A 25,353-nucleotide genomic window follows, 5' to 3' on the forward strand; every position below is an offset into this window, starting at 1 on the left:
AATAATCGAACAACAAGACTGTCTTGGAGTGGGGTGGGGGGGTGGGGAGGGGGGCTCTGCATGGCTTTTGAAATTTCAGATTGACCTAATATTTTGGAAAGGCACTACTATTTTAAAAAGAAAAGCTCTTAGAAATGTTATTCCACTTTACTGTGTGTATTGGGATCATAGCAAATGGAGAATGATAAAAAATTTGTGCTCAAGTGCACGATAAAAGACAAACACAATTCAGCGGAAAAGCGCTGACTGATTTCGAGATTTAATGTGTCTTAACAGTTTAGTACGTTCGTTCGCTCATTCTTGAATTCCTCGGAATCGCAGTGTTGTGGAGATATTCAAAAACAGTTTTAGCGATATGACGGAGGATTGGCCGTGTACCCTTCAGAAGGAAGAAAGGACTGCACTCTGTAGCCTTTTTTGCTGTATGCTGTATAATTTAATATAGCATGGCATTCCTGAACATCATGTGAACCAGGTGGCAATGGGCAAGCTCAGTGTAATTTCCAAAATAGAGCAGGGTTAGCCATACCCTCTTTTATTTAAAGCAGAGAAGAAACAGGGCGCATTTCTTGCTCATTTTTACGCTGAGGGATCATACTGGGAATTTGTTGCATTAGAACCACACCGTTAACAAGTATGGTAGAATGCTAGCAGTTCAGTTATGTCTCCTTCTTGTCTTTGGTGAGTGGATTGGTCAGTCAGGGGGACTACGGCCATGTATCTTCACCTAGTGAGAACTGGAGACTGCGCATTCTGTTTTGGGCCCACTGCTTTAGGGCCAATACTGCTTCTCATAGTTTTCTGACAGTGTAGGTTATTTGTCTGTTTGGTTGGTTATTTGTAAAACATGCTTGAAGTTTCTGAGGTGCTAAACTATGTGGAGCACAGTGTGGGAAGTTGTCAGTCTTTAGATTCTGAGATGATTGATGTGGGAGACAGTCTGCCAAAAACATTTTACAAAAAAAAAAAAAAAAAAATCCCAAAAACTTGAGTGTTGGAAAAGCACTCTATCAGACCATCCAGTCAAACTTCCATAGTGTTTTACTTTCTGCCTGTGCATGTGGGTGATAGTTTTTACCTGTAGTAAGCTCTGACTTTGTCTTCACTGGTCTTATTGTCTGAGGATTAGAAAACAGTTTCATCAGCTGATAAATAATTAATGAGGAGGAGGGAATCTGAACAAACAGCATTTGCAAATTATTCGACTTGAATGTCTTGTTCTGTAAAAGTCTCAAAACTCAGGGAAAAAGTGAATATTAAGATAAATTCTTGCATAAAAATAAAACTGCCACACTGCATGACACAATGTGTGAAGATATAAAAAGGTGACAAAACTCCACTTGAGTACAGCTTATCATCAAAGCCTTCTCAAAGGATTTACAATTTTGTGAATTTTTTTTTCAACCTTTAAAACAACGGCTAAGACGCTTCTCTCTTGAGCAAGTATTTATTTCAAAATGGATTATTTCTCACACACTCAGCTTTTAACTTTGAGCACAGTTTTTGTCATAATAAAAAAAAAAACAAAAAAAAAACTTGATATGCCTTCCTCTGCGGAAACCATTGTCTCTGGAGACTCCCCTCTACCGGTTTCTACGTTTTGCAGATTTCATTTCTCACTCATTTAAATTGTGGGAGTGTGGTGCATATTTAAATCCACATTCTTTTGCTGGCTCTGTCTCTTGCTAAAGCATGTCTAATGTTGAACTTGCAAAGCTTGATAACAGGATGTAATGGATAATCTGCTGCCACCGCCACAAAAGGAGTTAAATTTCAGCGAGCCTTTATGAACACAGAGACTTTTAAAATGTCTAATTGCCTGCATATTTTTTCAATCTCCTATCAGGAGTGAATTCGGACATTCCTGTTGGGCGCCGTCTTTCCGTAGACTTTAAGCTTCCCTATTTGTTTGGCCTTTCGTTTTTTTTTTTTTTTCTTTTCTGCCGCACTGAGGTGTCTGTATTTTTAGCTAACCTGCATGTTGCTTTGCGAGCCGCACTGGCCGTGCTGGACATGCAATGTCTTCAGATCGACTCATTCCTCTGGCTGGCTGGTTCCACTCCGGCAGGGAGGATTCTGGAAGAGTTTTGGACACCTCTCATTTATGTATCATAGGTCACCTCCTGACACGGTTATGGAGGATCGTGCTGTTGCCATAGTGACGCAAGTCCTTTGAAGGCAGGTTACTTGGCTCAGCTTGTGCATCATCTTCAGCGTTTCCATGAAGAGGTTAGACTGTCAAAATAACACCATCCTATGGCCCAGGGGGGATGTTCGCAAGCATCACTGCGCCTTTGGGTTGGTAGCTTGGATAGTCGTTGAATAGCTTTTGAAAGCAATTCAAAGAACAGATTCGGAATCTGTTTAGCTAAGAGGACAAGTTTTTCTGTCAGTACGGATGTAATTTGAGGAGTTTATTTGGGTAGTGTGAAAATGAATATCCCTTCTTATGGCAGACAGCTGGGTTTGAAATGAAGAGGAGTTGCTCTAAACTTTCACATCTGTTGTCTGTACGGCTTGAGACGGCTTTGCATTGTTATGCCAGGAGGTCAGATAGACAGGTTTTTCATGGGTGTAGAGCACTTGGATTTCCTTGAATACCAGTTTTTGCTGAATTGGGTGCAATTTCGGTCTCAAATGAAACTTATCGGAAAAAAATGTCGGCCAGAGATTGTCCACCGGTTGCTACACCTCAGTAGTGAGGTGCAGGACAATATCGACTGAACTGCCAAACTTTTGCCCTGTTGCTCTGCAGGGACATTTTTTCAAATACATGTGTAAACCTCAGCTTCTAACTGAGGCTGATTGTAGTGATTATGCTCTAAATATTGTTTGCTCAGAAAAAAGTTGGTTTGTGATACTTCTATTGCTATCAAATAAGATGTATCCCTTGTGATTCAGTATGGGCTTGAAGGCTGATCTGACATCAGTGTTGGTGTTTCTCTTGAATTGTTGATGTTAGTATCTGGCTAGGATGAGCTACTCCGAGATCAGCTTAAAACGGTTTCTTGTACAAGTTAAAATTCAGTGTAGCCTCTTACAATATGGATCTTTTTCTCTCAAAGAGAGAGAATAAAGAAAAATCAACAATGATGAAATTGTGCCAGCGAACCCCCCCCCCCCCCCCCCCCCCCCAAAAAAAAAAACAAACAAACATGTGATCAAGTAATGCAGTTTGAGTACAAGAAATAAATGAACAGAACTGCAGGCCACACTTAATAACCAAATACCCGTGTTAGGAAACCTGATGAATAAATCCAAATGGAGACGAAAGAATCCGCAACCAAAGTCCATAGCTTCACTAACAAGGAAGTCCAAAGATGTATTATGGGCCAGTTTTCTGGTGGTTGCCTGTGTTGCTTGCAGCAAGAGAAACGTAACCACTGCTGAGGGTTTAATTTTTGCCGACCCATTCGGTATGGATGGGAGACTGGTCACCCAAGAAAATGCAGACTATGTGACGTACTGACTGGTGAGCAGGATAATTGTCTGAATGAGTTGGGATGATGAAAGTCTAGTCTTTGAGAGAATGAAAGTGGACCTCAAGGGTCAAGCCCAAGTACAGCTGTACAATTAATTGTACATTAATCATAATTGTGGTTTTATCCCCTGTAATTAACCAATTGCCAAAGCGGGCGAATAACGTGCTTCTTCTTTTTTTCCTTTTTTTCTTTTTGAATGAGCTGTCAGAGCAGTCATAAGTTCACGTCGTCTGCAAAAAGCACAGACCTCTCCCATGTGTGCGCTTGTTGTAGCCGACTGGAGATCCAAAGCTGAATCGTTTATTTTCTCAGTCCCAAATATAGTGACTTTTTTATGGTCTGTGTTTAAATAATAACTAAAACAGAAAAGAATGATCTTTCCTCACACTGAGCGAGAATTAATGCCAAAATGAGGAGCATCTTCTGTGATTTGGAACTGTTTTGGTTTCAAAGCAGACAGGATGGTTGATCTAAAGGTAACACTGCACTGAAATGATCTGAGAATACAGTTGTCAGTTCGGTTTTCTTTAAATTTATGTTACTACAGCGGAATATGAAGGAAACATACACACTCTGTTTAGCACAATGAAGAATCACAATTATCAGCTCTGATAATCACATGTAAAGATTCTTTTTCTCATCATCATGCAGGCTTGGGCCCAGGTATCCCAAATAGTCACCTGAAACCCTAATGATGAAATTATATATTAAAAACTTGATTTGGTTGAAGTAATAAAAGCTTTATGGTGTAGCTGTGTATTTTTCTTGCTTTCCTGTTAGATTTTTTTTTAATGTTCTGCTCCTGTTGCATTTCCCAGTATTAATGTTCTTAGACATCAAAAGACCCATTCGTACCAATAAACGTGCATTATTATGACATTTTTTATGCATGGATCTCAGAGGGTTAAGTATGCCTTTTTTGGTTGGTTCATTCAAGATATTGATTGTAAGAAGCCCTGTTCTTGATGCCAAAAGCTCATGTGAGCCTTGATGTGAAAAGGGACGGGTAAAAAAAAAAAAAAAAAACTGGTTGAGGCCATGCCTAGTTTGATCTAAACAAAGCCTAATATGTTGAGAATGTCTTTCGGAAATGTAATACACTGGTCATCACTGGAAATGTAAGTAGAACAAGGTTGACTGAATGAAAGGAGAGCAGTGCACTCCATCTGTAGAGTGAAAAGGCGTAGTTCAAAGCAAGGTGCGATGTGAGTTTTTTTTTTTTTTTTTTTTTTTTCATGAAAGGCATGTTGTCTGTTGATGCTCTGATATATTTTTATGTATTTGGAAGGTTATGTTCAGTTGTGGTCTGTTCAAAAAGTCACATTTAAAGCTAACTGTTTATTAGTGCTGTGAAGTGACCGCCTCTTTGGCTCTTATTGGCTCCTTTTCAAAGCTCGCCATGAAGTTGCGCATGTCTTTGAACGTAATTTATTTCCAACTGCTGTAAGCTTGGGGATGACCAGTGTGCACTGCTTCAACAGACTGTGTCTGGAAAAGTGTCCTCAAATAGTCATTTAAATATAGAGTGGGAATAACCCTTGGCTACAGGTGAAAATTGATGTCTCATATATCTCCGCTGCTTTGCTGCAGATGTGCCAGCCTACTTTTTCATTCTGTATCAATATTTTACCCCCTCAACTGACCACACTGAGCTCAGAAAAAAAAGAAAGATAGGCCGTGTAATTGCCTTTGGACATTGGCTATAGAACTGAAAAGTTTTCTCCATTGATATTCAATATGGTTTTGCAGTGCTTTATTGAAATGTCCATTGAATCGATGGCAGGTCATGAATGCTTGATCGAGGATTTGCCAGCATTCGATATTCACGGTATGACTTTGTGAATTTCGTTGTGTCCTCGCCTTCCGTGCTCTGTGTTTTGTGCTCTGGCGCATCTGATTTAATTGATTCTATCTGACGGACTGACTAAGTTTGTCCCGGAGCTCTTGTTGTCGTGCAGTATCTAGCGTCTTATCAGATGTTTGAGAAGATGCTTGCTGAAGTTTCTTGTCAGGTGACTGTATGCCGAACATCCGTGGAACAGGGCATCTCTGAACATCATCCAATCTGCTAAGAGCCGGGTGATTACAAAACACGTATGTCATACACCTGTGGTAAACCTTGACTGTGGTCGCTGAGTTATCTGCTCGTAGTTATTTTTTTTAACACCTTCATATCTAGGTCCATAACAGGATATGAAAGTCAAAGAACCATTTCTTAGACCGCTGTTAAAATGCTTGGGCCCAGCTTGGGGTGTCTTTGTCATAAGAAAGAAAATCTGAAGCCAGCTCGACAAGCATCCCCTCTCTGTGCTGCTCCTGTACAGGATTCATGTTGACAGAGGTGTGTAAGTGTGTATACACGTGTGTGTGTGTGTGTGTGTGTGAGTGTGTGTGTGTCACCAGTGCAATTTTTGCCTGTGGCCAAATGCTAATGTCACGTTGTGCTCGGAGTTCTGTTGAGATCTAAACAGTCTCGGCGTAAAACATCACATTTGTAATGACTCCCTCACACATTTGTAGCTTCTGGATTGCCTGTAGCCGCCGTGGGCCGGCTCGCTTTTTTCAACATAATGACCTATTTGTTGTGTTTGGCAAAGTAAAAGACTTGCGTTCAGTAAACTGTAATAGTCAACACGAGGCCCACCCATGAGATCTTTGATTGCAGTTTCAATTGGGGAAAGATTTTCAGGTGGTAATTTTTTTTTTTTTTTTTTAAATGCTGGGGGGAAGAGATCACTTGATTTTGTTAATCCCGGTCTCTGGGTAGAGGGATCGAGGGTAGATGATCTTGTGTTATAAAAGAATGGACTACCCATCGCATTGCAATTTCATTACATATCCCTGGCCCATAAGTCTCTTTGTATGTGGAAATAAGATTAAGGCACAGCAAGCTTAAATCAAGCCTCAAAATTGAATTTGAAAATACTGGCAAGGGACTGAGTACTAGAATGTTGGTCAGATGGATCTGCAACTCTTTCCAGTTTGCCCATCGGTAATTTCCATCTGAGATATCAGGCTCTGTTATGTCATTTTCACAGTATCTAACATGTTGTATGGCTTAGGCACAGATAAGATAATAGGTACGATGATAACCATGTGATTTTATAAATGTCGGTTTTTGAATTTAGAAGTGGACTCCATGTAGTTTTCCTTTTATAGCAGTTTTTTTTTTGGTCAGTAGTGAGTATTATCAGGTTGTCTGTAAGAAATCTACAGTGGTTAAAACACAAACACACACACCCACACATACAGTATTGGAGAGGAGCTCCAGGCCAGTTCAGGCCAGTTTACTCAGCTCAGACTACTAATTGCTCTACTTCAGCGTAAGATTGTTTAGGGGCCCATGGGTCATCCTCATCAAATGTTCAAAAATCCATCAGCCAGTCGCATGCGCCGAAGCCCAACACACACTATATGAGTCCCGCCTGGGAGCATAGAGCTTTTCCATATAGGAGATGTAAGTGAAATTCAAGCATAAGAGATGAATAATTCCGTTTTTTGATCTCAGAGACTCCTGTGGGAGATGGGAGCTCTTGACTGTCTCTGTGGGTGGACCCCAGGGAGACGGAGCCCAGCGGATTTAAGGAACCGGCCCGTTTAAGCAGTCACCCCTGATCTTACAGGGCGTGAGAGATTAAGTGCTCTGCCCTTCCGAGAGAGAGTGAGAGAGGGAGAGAGAGAGAAGCTTTAAGGTTATGTGTCCTTAGGCTTGGTGTGCATTTACACACATTTGTTCCTGTTGTGTTTTTAAAAAAGCATTTTAAGGTAAGGCAATTAAATAATTTGCTGTGACAATCAGAAAACTGTATGGTTCACCTGTGCTGGGTCTCTATAATGCCAAGCGGTGGCATGGAGTTCACATTGTGACTCTGCTGGTGTTCTGCTATGCTTAGCGCCAGTCTTGGCTCATTGGGTTTACGTAGAGTGAGTGGCTGCCACTCATCTCCTGTGCTTAATAAAATCCCCTCTCTCTCTGTCTCTCTGTCTCCCTCTCTCCCCCCCCCCCTCTCTCCCTCTCTCTGGCACTGCTGCTGTTTGTGTTTCCTCTCTGGAAATATTTCATTTGTGTATGCGGAGATAAGAGCTTTTGATAGAAGAAGGTTCAGTCCCGGTCAGGCTTGGCAGGTGGTCAAGAGGGCAGAAATGAAATGGGAAGGCTGTAACCCTGGCAATAAACTTAGTTTTTTTTTTTCTTGTTAAGGAACATCACTTGAGAAATGCCCCCCCCCCCCCCCCCCCCCCACACACACACACACACACACACACACACACACACACTCTGACACACACTTCTTGAGAGTGTGGAGTGTTTAGGAGACAGACTGAGCATTGCGTGTGCTTGTGACCCAAGCTCTTATGTTTCTATCAGTATTTCCATTTTAGATCCAGAAAGTGCTGATGAGTACAAGTCATTGTTGCATCGCACGCTTAATCCGCAGCAGTGGCTTGCTCAGCTTCTCCTATGTATAGATTTATTTGCCACTGCGTTTGCACTTAGAAACAGAGTTTGTTATTTTTAGTCAGAAGTCCAAAACGATTTTTCTATTTCTTTTCCTGCGCTGTGCAGAATACCAATCAAATTTTCGAGTTCAATCTCTTCTCTTTAAAAAAAAAAAAGACTTGGGGATTAGTGTGTACCACTGATTTGTTCCTGGTTTTAATTTGTCCTTTGAAGGATTTAGAGTAAGAAATTAAAGACAACGGACTCTGGCTAAATCTTTCGTAAGCTTTCAACTTTGAGTTTGTTGAGCCTCATTCTTGTTTGTTACCATGGTAATCACAGTAATGGCAGTGTTTGCATAAAGAAATATATATGATAATGATATTGTGTCTCTGTATGGAGAAATGTGTATGAAATATGCTAAAACATGCAGGTTTTAGTCCTGTTTTATTCTGTTCATCTTTTATGAGTGTAGTTTGTATTGTGGCTGATTGTAGGTAATGTGGTTTTGAATGAACTTAAGATGGTTTTGGAGCCAGAAACAGGGCCAAATATTACAGTTGTCTTTTCATATGCTAGCGGACTGTAAGAAGGAAGAGTGTGTGTGTGTCTGTGTGTGTCTGTCTGTGTGTGTGTGTGTGTGTGTGTGTGTGTGTGCTTGTTTGTGTGTGTGGGCGTGCTTGCATGTGTTTATGTGTATGCATACATGATGTCAACACATATGTTTACATGGAGTCCATTTCCTGTGATATTTCAAAGATAGAGTCACTTTGTGTGTGTATGTGTTGTCAAGGTTGTACAGTTAGGAACAACCAGTCACAGTCACAACACTAAAGAAGATTTCTGTAACTGTAAGGTTTCTGAATGAAACATTTTGACAACGCTGTATATATGTTTTGTATTTTCCTCTCTGTGCATTGAAAGCAGGCCTTTCCTTCAGGCAACACCTGAGTGAGTTAATCTATGAGAGCTAAGCTAGTGTGTCTTTTTTTTTTTTTTTTTGCCATGTCATATTGGCACTCCTGTCCCTGAGTAACAGATGGGTACACCCAGGGTAGTGGTCCTAAGCCCTGATTGGCTATGACTTATTTCATTACAACATTAATATTGTCCTGTCACTTAGTTGAGCTCTTCTTATGTTGTTATAAGTGTATTGAAGTATTCTCTTGATTTTGATATAACATCGTGAAAGATGGGCAGAGTTTGCATGGAGACCCCAAGTGTGTGTGTGTGTGTGTGTATTGTACCCTACCGTGTGGCACTGTTGTCAGGTCTGGCTGTACTGAGCTCCCCTGTCCTGGCAGCACATCCTGGACTGGTGGCTTACCCAGCATCCAGTCCGGTGGGAGGCCTTGAGGAATGACGTCTGACCACGCATACTGCCATGTTGGTGTATCATCAGCCGCTGCCAAACTTACAGGAGCTTTTTTGTGTCGTGTTTTGTTTTGTTGTTAGCCTTTGGTGTGTGTTCACTCATGTGTGCTTCTGAAGTTTAAGTGCATGAGTTTCTCTGTCCTTAGTCGGTTGTGTGTGTTTACTTAAATTTAGTCTCCAATTCTGCAGAGGAGGGTTGACTGAAAGATTGTGCGTGTACGTGTGTGTGTGTGTGTGTGTGTGTGTTTGTATGTGTGAGTGCTGAAAGCAAGGAGGGGTCTCTGCATGAGACTTAGAAGCTTGTATGTGTGTGTGTGTGATGTGTGTGTGCGTGTGTGATGTGTGTGTGTGTGTGTGTGTGTGTGTGTGAGATGTGCAGCGCCAGGGCCAGCTTGATGAGTGATATCACTGTTTGAGCAGTCATAAGACAGGGCTCTGATTAAAGTCTGCTAATGAACAGCTCAATAAAAAAAGAATGCCTCCTGATGTAATAAACACAGGCTTGATTGCAAGCACCCGGGGGTGTGATGGTCTGATCCTTTTGTGCTCAGTGTGTTTGCCTCACAGAGAGAGAGAGAGAGAGAGAAAGAGAGAGAGATAGAGAGAGATGTGCTCCAGTCCCAGTGCAGAAGTGCAGGCAAGTCTCTAATCACTGCTCATGCGTCGGATAAAACAAGAGCTCTCCTCCATTACTCAAGACAACCCTGCCTTTTGTTTTTCTCACAGCTTATCACAATCACAATTTGTATCCTAAGCTCTTTGACATCACAACACATCCCAAGTGACCCTATTCAAAGGATTTATACTTAGTTTGTAATATTTTTAGATTAGGAAAAGGAAGATATTTTAATATTTTGATATTAAACTGTAAACATAACTGAATTTAATTATAGGTTGAGTTTAGAAATCTGTTGGATTTATTTCGTAGGCCCGCGGCAAGCCATTTACTCTTTTTTGTTATTAGAGCGATAAATTTCTCATCCATTTGGCTCGTGGTGCGGTTTCTGTGTCGGGGGTTCAAGGTTGGAGGAAGAAGCACCTTTTCCTCCAGAAGCCATTGAGAGCATGTGGTGCAGGGCAAAGTGCCGGAAGGAAGTGTGGAAATTGTGGGGAATGAGAGTTTGGATTAATATGTCTGAACCGGGCATACCTCAACAAACACGGCACAGCCTTGCTTTCAGGACCTTTTAGAGGTGGGAGGTGGGTGTGGGGGTGTGTGTGTGGGGGGGAGGGGGGTGTGTGCGCGCGCAAAGACGCATTAAGCCTCAGACGTTTTTTTTTTTTAAGCATCATATTATTCAGTAGCGCTTTCTGTATTGACAGGGATTTGAGTGGTTGTCAGAAGGCTGCTCTCTGCAGGGATTCTGGGTAAATGAGGTAACTAACCAGAGCTGCGGAGAGCTCTGTGCGTGCGTGCGTGTGAGCGTGCGTGCGTGCGTGCGTAGCCTATATGTGTGCGTTGGCCTGAAGACGTTCCCGTGAAGGAATGTTCTGGACGATGAGACACTCGGTCGTGTCCCAGGGTCTTATTTGTTCATGGCGTGTGGCTAACAGGGATTGGTGTCCCTTAGCCTCTCTGCTTTGTCTTATCCTCACATAGCTTAAGTCTAATTTAAAGCAAAGACCTTACTGTCTGAATCAGTCATTTGTCTCTTTTTTTTTTTTTTTTTACTTTTACTTTCTCAACACAAGAAAGAAGAATGTTTACAGCCCCGTGACAAGTCTCTCCTGACAGCGACTCTAGAATTTTCTTACACTGCTGTTTTCTGTTTGGTATATAATGGATGATCAGAGGAAGGTTTCTGCGATACCCACACCAAAGTTTTTCAAAAGACTACGACATTTTTCATTCACCCACGTGGCAACATAGCAACAGCGGCTGTCTCTCTTGTCGAATCAGATATGCTTTGGACTAGCGCGAGGAGCTGTTTGATTGGAAGTGAGAAATCGAAAATAGCTTCTCTTTTGCATAAAGTGAAGTCCTCCAAAGCATCGCGCCGTGTCTGCTCACTTTGTTCTCTCCAGTTTTGGGGGGGGGGTTTTTCTACCCCTCAAAGCAAAGCCTGACATGTTACCGTGTGGTTCCTCCGTCCTCTCCTGTGCTGTGCGCCTCTGCAGCCTGTCTGACTGACTGACTGAATGTTCAGAGCCGGGGAGAGAAGTGATGTGAGGGGAGGGCTTGTTTTTGTCATCTGATTCTCCAGAGCTGTGTGTGTGTGTGCGTGTGTGTGTGTGTGTGTGTGTGTGCGTGTGTGTGTGTGTGCGTGTGTGTGTGTGTTTGGGGGGGGGGGGGGGCAGTAGCATAGTGGTAGGCTAATGAAGGCACTGCTATTATCTTGACAAACTCCCCTGTTAGCAGTGGTGTACTGCATCGTCGACTCGGTACACAGCCCGGTTCCACTGTTTATTTACCCTCTTTATGTTTATTCAAACACTCTGATCTCTTTCTTCATATTTGCATTGTAGCAATAATGTCAGTTTGTGCTTTTTTTCCCTCCATCAGATTTGGGTTCATATTGATTTTTTTTTTTTTTTTTTTTTTTTCGAAAGGAGGCTTATTTCTGACTGTCACTGGAAAAAAGAATCATGGTTTTTCAGGCCAAAACTGATACTGAAAACCTATGTTTAATGTGAACAGAAAGTGACTGTGGGTGTTATTTTGGGGGGGGGAGCTCTTCATATAGGGGGAATTTGTGAAAGTTGTTGGCCTTTATGGGAAATGTTTAACTGTCACACTTTCATAGGATCTTTCGTACTCCACGATGGCAGTGTATGAAAGATTGTACAGTCCCTCTCCTCCCCTCCTGTTCACACCACAGTAATGGAATGGTGAGGCAGCCTCGGCTGACGCCGCTGTAATTTATGTATTTTGAGTCACTGTGGGTCCGTATCGGTTGCAGCCACCATTGACTCCAGTAGCCATGCCAGCCTGACCTCACGATGGAATGTTTGGTTGCCGTAGTGATCTGGCAGGAGATGAAGTCATCAAATAACTTGGACCTCACTTTTGTGATGTCACGTCTGGTGGGCTTCTTTACGCTGTGATGTGCCAGGAATGGTCAGTTGGAATAACGAATGCTTTTTTTTTTGCTTTTTTTTAAAAATGTGATTGGTAGAAACACACAAGCACACTGGCGTTTAACGAGTAAGCACCTGTTTAACATCGATACTCCACAAAAACAACATAAATTGGCATGATTTCTCATAGTGGTTTTTTTTTTTTTTGTGTTCACTTGTACTGTGACTGATGTGAGTAAAAGCCTGAGGATGTAACATGTTTGTAGCTGATAGGGAACTAGTAGTCAACTGGGACGCTTCTCAGAATTACTACAGACTAGCGTTTGCCAAGACCGGAAGTGTTAAGTCTACTGTATAAAATTTCTTTATAATGGATTGTATAATCACCACTCACATAAATATACTTCAGCTAGTTATTCAGAGCACTGCTGCTTAGTTGGAAAGCATTTTACGGTTTAAATGAGGTTGGATTGTCTCTATTTGCCACAGCGTGCTCTATCTTCTCAGATTCATAACCGGTTTCCCTTTATCATCATGAATAAGTGGGACAATTGTGCCGTGACTTTGGTCGTTTTTCTGTTTGACTAGTTGCTTCGCGCGTACATATGCATGCCAGCGAACGTTTGTAAAATTATGAACAAATTGATGGGCTCTTTCAAACCTCAGTGACTTACGATTTTGTGGTGATGCGTAAAGTTTCAAAGAAGGGAACTCGTTTCAGTTTTTTTTTTTTTTTTTATGCATGGTTGATCAGGGGTTAGAGTGCATAAACACACACTGTGAAAAAAACAACTTACCATTCCCAATAACAAAGCTCTGAGGTTTGCTCTATTTGAATGTTATCAAGTTCAGTTGCGTGCTGCATTTTGCATTCTGAACTGAAGCGTGCAAACAATTTTATGGTTTTCTACATGGAATCCAAGAGGGTCTTGGGAACTGGAAACATCAAGAGTGATACAGCACTTTGGTGTTAATGTCTCGACATTGATTTCTGATAGTACAGTGTTGTCAAAGTCTTGTCATGTTTATTCTGTTGCATGTGGCCGGTAACTGAATAGATAAAACACATCCGTAGCTTGTACTGCTTAGTATATTACACACATTTTTAAGAAAGACATGCAAAATGTACCATGAATTTGATTTGTATTCATAACCTATTGAAATATCTCTCGCTCAGTGGCACAGTACATAATTACCGTGTTGTTCTGAAGGTTTCATACAGACGGGATTTAAACTGTGCAGATAACTGTTAAAACCCCCAGGTCAAATGTGAGACAGTTTAGTTTGTTTCTTTTTTTTTCCTTCTTGCCTTCGCCTGCAGCTATTCCAAACACTCTTTAAGTTACTGTGTGATTTTTGTTTGGACTGTCACACTTGATTACAAATATTTCTGGAACACACATATATTTTCTGTACTCATCTTCAGTCAACATAAACACGCCAATATCCAAACATGAAATGACGACTATTGACTAAACAGATGAAAACAGTATAGAGTGGACTTGTCAAACAGCCGGTCCGCTGTGCTTTGCCGGGACAGCCTGTGCAAAAAGCGCTACAGTCGCTGCCCGGAGAAAGCCACCCTTAAAATCTGTAAGCAAGAACAGAAAAACAAACGAAAGCAAAAGTCTTGATTATCCCTCAAATACAGCAGTGCAAAGAACGGAAAGAAAAGAAAAGAAAGTTGAAGAAAACATCACTTATGGTAGCCAACGTCTCCAAGAACAGGAAACACAAAGATTTGCTCACAAGGCAGAGCCTGTGCCAAGTTAAATCCATATTTAAATCCTCTCCTCGACAGACGCAGCATGTAAATGAACAGTTCCTAGTGTTACCACAGAGTCACATTCACAGGAGTTATCTGCAAGCGCCTATGTGTGCATAATTTACATTGATTTGAAACTAATTTTCATAATTGAGCATAACAAAGTGACACTTTTTAAATGATTAATAGAGAAGTTATATGATGCACATGTTTGATATGTGTGAAGATGGTAAGATAGAGCGGTGCTAGATAGATAGAACATGGTAGGCTCGTGTGTGTCTGTGTGTCAATCTACGCGCGCGCGCGCGCGTGTGTGTGTCTGTGTGTCAATCTACGCGCGCGCGCGCGCGCGCGCGCGCGCGCGTGTGTGTGTGTGTGTGTGTGTGTGTGTGCGTGTGTGTGTGTGTGTGTGTCAACGTATGCGTGCGTTCGTGTGTATGTGTGTGTATCAGAGTCTTGTAGTTTAGGCAGCAGGGTTTCGATATGATAGAGTCCTTAGTCACAAGGCAGACTGGCAGTGGTCTGTGTTATAGCCCTGAAGCATTAATGCCTTCCACATGCAGGCAGGCAGTGGGGCTACTCCCCACATAAACCCCCTTATACTGGGACTTTGATATGTGCACGGGCATTAAAGTGATGAATGACAGGAGAGAGCGGTGCGTAAGTGGGACAGGTAGGGCCCGGTCCACATTCCATTCCATTCAGGTGCAAGAGAGATTGTAAATTTGTCATTCTGGAAATACTGTGCCTGTTCTTTTTTTATCTTCTTTCTTTTTTTTTTTTTTTTTGCTTTTCTTTTTTTCCTCTCCGTCAGTCAGTGACCTTGGCCTGTAGTGTCTCATGACATTGGTCTTCAGCGATTTGGTCGATGTTTAAATTGGGCAGCTGACTCATAACAGAACAAACCACAGAAAGGAGGAGTGTCTCTCCCTCTCTCCCTCTCTCTTTCTCTATCTCTCTTTCTCCGTCTCTCCTTTTCTCCTTTCTTCCCTCACTCTGTTCAGCTGAATAGCAATGAACTCCTTTTTTTTCGCCAGAACTTCTTCCCTGTCTTTTTGGGCTCTTTTTCTGTCCTGTACACGTTTAAAATCGATAGAACACATGTTTGTTTAATACTTTTTGCAGGGATGAAAGTAATTGATTGTGTCGTAAATACATATCACAGAAATTCCTTTGTGGTCCTCAGAGAATCACTCCTCTATGAGGTCATTTTCTACAGTGTAAACACAGAACACATGTCTCCCGTTGCCACTATATCACAGTCAGAATCCAGACCATCTCATAACCTATCTGCCTCTCTATTCACACTTTTACATGCAGACTGTTCATAGCACTTTGCCTCTTTTGGCAGTGGTAGGGTTACAGATGTGCTACCGCCATACATCTCATTGGGAGCATTGTTTTCATTTTCTTCAAAATTTCACAAGTGTTTTCGTCAGCTTGGCATGGCACATTTGTGTGTCAGAAGAAGATACAACACCCCCCTCCTCCCCAGCTCCCCCCCTACACAAATATAGCTGGCACTGAATCATTTTACATATATATACATGTATATGTACAGTGATTCACTATCGGAGAGCCAACAGCAATGTGTTTCCTCTCTCACACTGCTACTTTCATACTGGTTAGAAACTGTGTTTTTCTGTCAGTTATTGCCTTTTCAAGCATACATTACATTGTATAATGAGGAGAGATTAGGTCAGTCATGTTTGATGAAGACAGTCTGACTATCTGTGCTGGAGCAATAATGAAAAGTCTTGCTTTGCTGTCAGTTAAATAGGCTCTCTCTCTCACACACACACACACACACATACACACAACTTGGCCTGTACATTGTCTTTGGCTCAGTTTCAGTCTTGCCCACACACTGATAATGTGTTGTAACCCTTGGAAAAAAGTAGAACAAATTCTCCCTCTCTCTCTCTCTCTCTCTCTCTTTCCCTCACTTGTTTGTTCTGCTTATGCAAATTCTAGGGCTTATAGTGGCTGTTAGTGCAGTCCATGCCCAGCCATGCAGAACAGGCAAACATTAGTTGCCACCTAAGAGTTTTCCACCATTGTCAAACAGTGTGAGTTTTTGTTTATGAAACACCGACTCCAGGTATTGTTTACCTGTAGACTTTTTATACACTTTGCTATGATTCATTGTGTGATATGAGTTATAGAACAGAACCCAATCAGATGAACAGTATTGCAGTGAGAGGGAAAATGGGATGAAATTGCAGACTGGGATTGTCAATAACTTGCAGGTTAGTGATGACATTCTCCTGTGTAATTTAAGGGCTTGTGTAGTGGGGGCCTGGAGAATAGAATGCTTTTATCAAGAAAACAATATTGTCTCAAGCAGGGCCAACACTCCAGAACTCATATATCTTTTACCCAACAGCATCCCTAAACCTAATTTTGAGTGTTAGAGATTGTAACTGTGCATCACATACCAGATGTTGAATCCATTCAATTGCGTCAGCAATTATTTACTTATTTATTTATTTTTTTGGGAATGCTGTCTTTTGGAAGCAAAGACATTAAGAATATATATATATATATATATATATATATATATATATATATATATGAGGATATCAAATTGCTCTGCTCAGCTGTTCTGATTGGCTTGAGTCATACATCAATGCCAAATCAAGGCCTCCCAGTTGTATTGCTGTGAACACGGATGTGCAAACATGCAAAAGAGAGAGCAAGTTTGTGTGTGTGTGGAGGTGATTTATGTAAAGCAAAATAGATGAGGTGCTGAGAACTGACTACAAGCTTGTGAAACACAGGCTTGAGTAGAAGAGTAATGGATTAGTCACTAGTTTCAACTCTTGTTTTTTTTTTTTTTTGGTAGTACTGCTGCTTACTTGGCTAATGATCCTCTAAACTTGATCTCTTTACAAATGCCTGGTAGTTAAGCGTCAGTTCACTTGACACTCAGTAATTTGGACTGTTCTGTCTGAAATATCTCCATGATCTTGCAAAAAAAGCTCTCCACAGGGATGTGCCTGTCCAAAGAAATATTGTAGCCTTTTTTTTTTTTTTTTGATTAACGGACAGAGAATTTGTTTGTCTTGTTCTCTCTCTCTCTCTCTCTCTCTCTCTCTGCTTCCTACCTCTCTCTCCCTCCCTCTTACTGTCTGGGTCTTTCTTCATGGGTTTGATTAAAAGTATTGATAGAGTTGTGCATGTGTTTGTTTGGTTTTTTTTTTCAGGTCTGGATGAGAGGTCGAGCCAAGCATCCTGGGCCCCAGGTGGTCAATCCAGCCCCTCCTACGAGTCCTCTAGGGTAAGAGTGGCCCCTGCTCCCTCACACACGCATACGCACACACATGCACACGCACACTCCTGCACACACTGCCACACTGGCCTTTCTGCTCCACTGCACACCATTTAACACTCATTAGTACAATGTGTTGCTCTCAGATTGCACAGGGAGAGTAGTTTAGCTCTACAAACAGACAGGACCGTAATCAAAAGTGCAATTAGCAGTATTTTCCCCTCTGTAGTGACGGCTTGTATGGTCGCCACAGGCATTGGGGCTCACACCTTTCCTACCCACATTTGTAACTCTGTGTTTTCCTGTCTGCTATATGGACTACAACATTGGAGGTCAGAAAAGAATGAATCCATTAATATGAAACCCTTTAAATGTGACATCTGAAGGTCTGACTCAGACAGTTTTTAACACACTAAAACCTTTCCATAAAAAACTGAAAATCCATAAAAAGAATAGACTTTTACTTCAGGCGGGCCAGACTCAACATAATAATTTCTTTGGAAAACAGAATGTCAACCAGTGAAGAAAAGGAGGGTTTCAATGTAGAAGATTTTAGGAATGAAATGAAAACTGGGGTAAACTTTTAAGATTCTGTTTTTACTGGAAAAATGTTCTCGTGAGTCCCATAAGTGTGATGGTGACGGTAAGTGTGAGTAAACTAATATAATTCAGCGCATTTGTTTGTGGTGAGTGTGCGAGTTTTGTTTATGATGCGAGCAGGTCATTCTGAGGATGTTGGAGTGTGGGGTATTTTTCAGGACGGGCTGCAGCAGTGTCCTTGAAGTTCTGTGCATGAATTTCAAGAGGAAGTGTTGGATTATGTTAATGTATGCAGATGTTTTGTATTCATAATACAAAAATGTATCTTCAGCAGTAAAACAATAGGTCAAATGAAACTGTATTAAAAGTGATTACTTAAAGTGAAGTCATGTTTTATTGCGTTTAAGATTTTACAAAAAAACAAAACAAAACATGCAAATCTCACATCTGTTCACATTTTTGGTGAAGAGTATGGATTAAACATACCTTGTAGAGTAAATAGGGAAATGACAGATTTGCATGTCTGAAAATGGAAACAGCCACACGGGAGGGGAGGGGGGGGGGGGGGCATCCACAAGTCCAGCATGGACATTTTCCACCCATCGCTCTAGTAAAGTGAATCGCTCTTCCCCTCTCTCCTTCTCTCTCTCTTTTTCTCACTCTTTCTATATCTCTTTTTCTCACTCTGTCTATATCTCTTTCTTGCTGATCTCTTTATTTGTTTGTTTGTCTTTGGCACGCTGGCTGTTCTGCTTGCCCTGTATGAATTTCATTTAACGTCAATCTCCTGTCACTTTCCATCAGAAATCAGTCAAATGTCAGAGGCTCTGGGCCGACGTTACCTTGTTTATTTTCCCGTGCCCTTCCCGAATGAACATCTACAGGCTATGGCTTCAGCGCCAGCCTGATTTGAATTATAAGATGGAGAGGCTTGAGATATCTTTGCTCCAGGTGCATATAAATCACCGTTTGTGACATTGCAAGGGACGGCCGTCAGTAAGCAGACAGCTGTTTGCTCCTCTGTTCAACACACGGACACACACACACGCACGCACTATACACAACACAAGGCTGAGGATACATGGTTATGTCTTCTTTTTTTCGTTTACTCACTGTTACTATTTCTGACATGACTGATTAGAAAGCAAGAAGTTAAGATCTTCATATTTGCGCTTTTATCTGTGTTTTCACACGGTTATTGCCCTCTCCAGCACCTAGTCCTTTAAGACAACTCGGTTTTCCCAAAAGCACGGGCGAGAGGAGGTAGAGCAGTTCATCTCTTGTGAAGTAAAAAAAAAAAAGTGTCCTACCTGCCATAGTGCTATGGCTGTCTGGTCCGGCTATGAAAGGTTCGTCTGGACCACAGAGAATGGACTCAATCTCTTTAATCCCTGGCTTCATTTGAACTCTGCCTGCCCCATTATACTTGTCCATTCATTAGTCTTTCTGTCGATACAAACAGTCTGTGTTTAGTCTCTGCGGTTACGCTTTGTCTGCTGCTAGAGGATAGCGTATTCTCGTATGCTGCACATCACTCAAATTCCATAAACTATGTGCTGAATCTTCACGTCTGAAATGTTAAATCTGTAATTCGGATAATTAGTCATTTCAACGTGACTTCAGTCCATTAATGCTGTTTTTCCCCACGTCGCTGCAGCATAATGTCAGTCTACTGCCTGAAAGGAAAATGGAAGAGAAAAATGTTTTGACTTCAAGCACTAGTTTTCCCGGCGTTTTTGAAACCAACCGCCCCTTTTTTTTTTTTTTTTCCAAACCAATGTCTAACTGTTTTTAACGTGTCTCTGGATTATAATGGATCATTCAGCACAGCTGAAGAGTACAGAGATGTCTCTGTCTTTGTAAGGTTAGCGTGATACCTCAACAGTTTTTGTATGCCTCTCCTAATTTGTTCACAGGGGTATTAAATGCTTAACAGTGACTGCCAGTCTTGGGCATTGTTTAGACGTCACTATATAAGATGTTTCCAGCCAGTTTTGATTTTACCTCATTTGAGATTATGCAGCATTGGCCAGCACAATCCACATGTTCTGGTTGTGGTATCTGTCCATTACAGTGAACCTAGAGATTCTTTTATTTTTTTATTTTTTTTTTTGAGGAAATCACCTCTCTATCACCTCCCTCTCTCTCTCTGTCTCTCTCTCTGTCTCTCCCTCTGTCTTGCTCTCTGTCTCTCACACACACTCTCGCGCTCTCTCTCTCTCTCTCTCTCTCCCCGTCTCTCTCTCCCTCTTACTCTCTCTCTCTCTTTCTCTCGCTCTCTCTCTCTCTGTCTCTCCCTGTCTCTCTCTTACTCTCTCTCTCTCTCTCTCAGAGAGCTCGTGTGTGAGTGTGCCTGTATGATTAGTCGACTGTGAACAGACTGCAGCTCAGTCGTGCTGACCTTGGCTCAGATCCAGGCGGTGTATCCTGGGCAGCTGTGGCCCTCCGGCCCTGCTGCATGACAGCCCACCGTCCACCAACCGGACACCTCCCACTCTGATGGCCCCTCTCCGTTCCGTTCACCCACTTTACCTCCCCCCTGTCCATCACGGCCGTATCAAACGTCCACAAGCCTTGCGAAGAGGGCCTGGCATTCACCTGGGACGCTGCCCTCCGTTCCAGCGCTGACTTTTTAAAACACGCCGTCAGGGGAACCAGGGAGGGCAACGCAGAGCTGTGGCCTGCATGCTTAAAGAGTGATTTGACAGTTATTTAACCAGCGGTAACTGGCCCCTCTGGTGTGCATGACAGCATGCATTTTGCTTTTTCCTTCCTGATGCTGGGGAAGCGCTGTTGGGAGATGATGGTGAGCATGGCTGTGATTGATGATCTAATGGTCCCACGGGAGCCGACCCAGAGAACGCCGTCTCTCATCAACCCTCCCTAACGATTATCCCTCTCTCTCTCTCTCTCTCTCTCTCTCTTTTTTTTCCTCTCTCCTCTCGCACCCTCCCTGACTCTGCCTCGCCGCCCCCTCTCGCTGTCCTTTTCCAGCTCTCTGGCAGCTGTCACCAACGGGTCAACAAAGGCCACACACACACATACACACACTCAAACACACATACACACACAAAAATTATACGTGTGTATATATATATATATATATATGGATGAGTTGATATGTGAAGATGGAGAAGTGTTAATTTTGTTTGCGTGTGTGTGTGCGCTTTTTTATGAAGTGTCTGTCGGAACACCCGTCAGCGGTTGGTGGAGAAGAAGATGGGGGTCTGGGAGGGCTGTGGTTTTGCCTTCCAGCCTTCCTGCTGTCGCCTCTCTAGGGGTGGTGGTGTTTTTAGTCAGTGGGTTCATGGCGTGATTAGTGGGGACGAAGGCCTGCCAGGAACACAATGGAGAATCTCTACGGATTCCCTGCAGTCCGCTGCCCTTGAAATTACTCTATCACTACCCGTTCACACACACACAAAAAAATGGATAATAAGATTTCTGGTTTTTTTTTTTTAAAGCAGTATATTGAGTGTAGAGGATGTGAGTTGGGTGTGTGTGTGTGTGTGTGTGTGTGTGTGTGTGTGCGTGCGTGTGTGTGTGTGTGAGAGAGAGAGAGTTAAAGCTTGTAGAAAAGCCTATACAATTTGAAGCCTGCTGCTGCCAGGTCCCTCCAGAGGGAGTTAATGTAGTTTGGGGGACACATTTGACTGTAGCGCTTGCGGATTTTCGCAGGGCTCCTGGATTAGCACTGCTTCAGAGTATCTTTTATTGCCGGAGACCCAGAGTTTTCAAAGGCTTCACTGTGCCTGATATTCAGACCTAAGTCCCCCAAAAGCCGATAACAGTCATGAAAAGCAAGCATTTGGCCACTGAAGAGACAAGTCTGGGGTTTTTTTTTTTTTTTTTGGTCCAGGATCAGACACTGGTAGGCAGAAGTGTAACTTGTGTCTATTTTAGGTAAACATCATTTCTCTATGACATGCTCATATGGTTAAAGTAACATTTTTTTTTTTTTTAGCAGCATATCATCTGATCTGAAATTTTAAGTCGCTTGCATGTGTTTTATGGGTTTGTAAAGTACAACGCAGTCCACGACCCTCAGAGAGAGAGAGACAGCAAGCAAAACACATGGCCAAACAGACAGAGGAAAGTAATAATACCAAACAAAATGCACAGGTATTTTAACCTTTGCACACTCGGGGGGAAAAAAAAACCCGTCTTTTTTTGCATGTTATTAGATTTAATACATTTTAATTGTGAAAATAAAAACAAAGCCAAATAACAAAAAAAAAGGGTGCTACAACATAAAACCCAAATGTTGCCTAGCAACTGGTTTTACACTTTTGCTGAGAAGCTGAGCATGCCACCTGGAAGGACTAGAGTTTGTGTCTCCAACATTCACCCTCAATTATACATTCTCTCAATAAATATAACCCAGAATTTCACTGTCTGTCTACACACAGGGCGGTCTCACAGGAGTCTAGTGGGAGGGTTAAAACCTTACTTTTGGCCACTGGCCATGACTGTCATCACAGATTATCGTATGTTTTATCCACGGAATGAATTTATCGTCCTCAGCTCTTATGTGGAATTAATTAACCCTTTGTAATCATCATTAGTATACGATTAACATATTGAAATGTACCTCCATTAAAAAAAAAAAAAAAAAAAAAGTTAAGTGCTTTTCCTACATTTTAGAGAAAAATTATGTGTATTTGCTTCATTAACTTTGTGTTTTTATGATCACAAAACATGTGGTTTAGCCGGTGCTTGTTCTCCAGGGCACTGTTTGCCCTTTTTAATGAAATCCATCAAAGGACTTTTGAGGTGGGTGGGGAGGGGGGGTCTTTTTTAACGACACCAGAGTTAAGAAAAATCGATTGTTTGAGGGGACAGTTGACCAATTGTGTCCCCCACCCTCTTTTTTTTTTTTTCTCAGTAATTAGAGGAGTGTCATAGCACTCAATTAGCCAAGCTGCCTAATATTGTGTTTAATACTCCTTTCCCTCCCTCAGGCTTTCACAGACAGTCCTCATTACGGAGATCATTTGAGTGACAGTCGATTAGTATCCCATGAGGGATTGTCCCCGACACCTTTCATGAGCTCCAACATAATGGGTAAGTACCCAAGGTGATTCACACCCCCCCCCCCACACACCTCACACCCTTGTCCCTTTTTTCCTCCCCATGGTGGAAGCGAAAGGGGGTTGCTTTATTTATTTTTTTAAGCATATTTTTATCTCACTTGTGATGTGTGGACAATGTCTGTCATGTGTTTCAAAAATGGAACGTCCTATATGTGTAATTTTTTTTTTTTTGCTTAGACTCTGTCTCTCACTGTTTTTGCTTTTCCTCTGACTCTTTGGTTTTCTATCTCTCTCTCTCTCTCTCTCTCTCACACACACAAACACACACACCCTCGCACACGCACACCCTTCCTGTGGTGAGTGTCTTCAGAAGTTGACCCTCCCCCAGGGTGGAAGTCACGCCATCAGTACAGTTTTCCATCACAAAAGACTGTCTTCTAGCTATCAGAGAAGCCGCCGGCACCTTCCAGTGGCTCAGTGCATTTTTAAAGCCAGTGAAGAGGGGGCAGGAACGAAACAAGCAGATGTGCCAAAGCTCATTTTACACACAGGAGCCCAGCCATCAGCTCTCTATCTTTTTTTCCTCTCTTTCTCTCTCTCTATGTCTTCCTCTCTCTCTCTGTCTCTGTCTCTCTCTCTCTCTCTCTCTCTCTCTCTCTCACACACACACACACACACACACAGATTTCACTTCACCTTTTTAACAGGTATATGAAAGTGAGGTGACCTGGGGTCGGTTCCCTTTTTTATCTTTCCAAAAATTTCTGAGATGATCTCTCTGTCTAAATTAGAGATGAATTCTTGGCTCTGGTGAGCTTTCGTTGCAGCTGCCTGCTGACTCGAGTCATGCACTGTGGACATGGAGCTTTTGCAATGCGAAATTTTGAAATGTGGTTTCTTATAATGACACTTATTGTTAACGTTAGTAGGCTGTCAGTTTAAACCTCAGATTTATGTCTCAGATAACTTCCATAATGACCTCAGGGTTGTAATGCTTTATCGAACTTATGTCTAGTGTAGTTTGGCCTGGGTTGTGTTGTTCAAGAACCAGATTTCTCTTAAAACAGAACTAATGAGTTTGTTCACTAACACCATAACCAAGTATAAAAATGATGTATATATTTCTTTTGATGAATTATGCATTGTTTTACGTGAACCAAAAGGATCAGTGTGTGTTGCGATTCCAGTGTTTCAAGCTGACTTAGACATTACAAATGACATTTTTTAAATGCATGAATTCATATGAAATCCTTATCCGAATTGAAATGTACAGACAGTTATTCTGTAATGTATGTGTGTGTGTGTAGGAGAGAGTAAGAGTTAAAAGAATAATATTTTTTTTTTGTTCCTAGTACTGCTTTGATACCTTAGCACATGACAGTTTTATGGGCTGGTGAGCCCTGCTTCATTGTGCGATCGCCCTGGAGACCGGTTGCCATGCAAGGTGGCGAGTTTACGGATGGGTGCTAGTGCAAGGAGAGGGTCGAAAACAAAATGTTATCTTTCTGGCGATTGATCAGTGGACGCGTGAAGGGGGCGGCTGTTCCTCTCCTACGTGAACCCGGCGCTAATTATACACACAAGCATCAAAATATGGAAATGATTTGGAACAATGATGTGTCAGGGAATTAGACAGACCTGATTGGACGGCTAAATTGCCTATACTTAGTTAGCCGGCGGTTGGAGAATGAGCCTGGTCTTATCAAATTGAATTTAGGTCGTAATATCTGGGATTTACATGGAATTACGTTGTTTTGTAGCAGCCTTATTAAATCATCTCTGAGAGGTTATTACTCACCAATGAAAGAGGTAGAAGCGTGACTGCTGGGTGTAATATAATTAAGCATTACACTCACGCGAATGGGTTTTCTGGGTGGGTGGGTGGTGTGGGTGGGACCTCGGTTTGTTGCTTGTCCCCTCTCAGCTGTCTGTTAGTGGATGTGACCCTTTTTTTTTTTTTTTTGTGACGTTTAAAGACAGAGCCATGATAATCTAAGTGGATTATCTAAAGCCAAATCCCAGTGGTCTGCTGTTTCTTAAGAAAAAAAAAAAAAAAGAAGAAGAGCCGGATGACGGGAGGGTTTGTTTCCCCCCCTCCAAGCCAATGTAGTTGTGACATAAATTTATTTCATATGTGCGATATTTCGGTTGACAGGTTAAGTGTGAGTTTTAAATCAGGTGCTGTATTTCTTGGATTTCATCAATTACATGACAAGATACCAGCGTTGTTCCTCCTTATTAATTATAATAGTGCCGTTATGGACAAGGCTCTGCTTCGGACTTCATGTTTGATATCAGAGAGTGTATCTGTGATCAGTTTTTGAGGTATGCAGTGGATCTTTACAGCGGATCGCATCGGGATCTTTCTCAGTTTTCTTCAGCTGTTACATACAATCAAGAGAAACTCTCCGTTGGTTGTGTCAGCTTTT

The 25,353-nt window shown here is 42.0% G+C and overlaps 1 protein-coding gene across 2 annotated transcripts in view; it reads left to right on the plus strand.

Annotated features, from left to right (window-relative positions):
* Positions 1-25,353, plus strand: part of tcf12 (transcription factor 12) — an 85,035-nt gene that overhangs the window by 2,971 nt on the left and 56,711 nt on the right. For both annotated transcript variants that reach the window (XM_030794449.1, XM_030794451.1), the window contains exons 4-5: positions 17,287-17,360; positions 22,853-22,955. In XM_030794449.1, the coding sequence (XP_030650309.1) occupies positions 17,287-17,360; positions 22,853-22,955 (177 nt within the window). The remainder of the gene's footprint in view (positions 1-17,286; positions 17,361-22,852; positions 22,956-25,353) is intronic.

The sequence above is a fragment of the Chanos chanos genome, chromosome 2, assembly GCF_902362185.1.
Source record: "Chanos chanos chromosome 2, fChaCha1.1, whole genome shotgun sequence".
In the NCBI taxonomy this organism is placed as follows: Eukaryota; Metazoa; Chordata; class Actinopteri; order Gonorynchiformes; family Chanidae; genus Chanos; species Chanos chanos.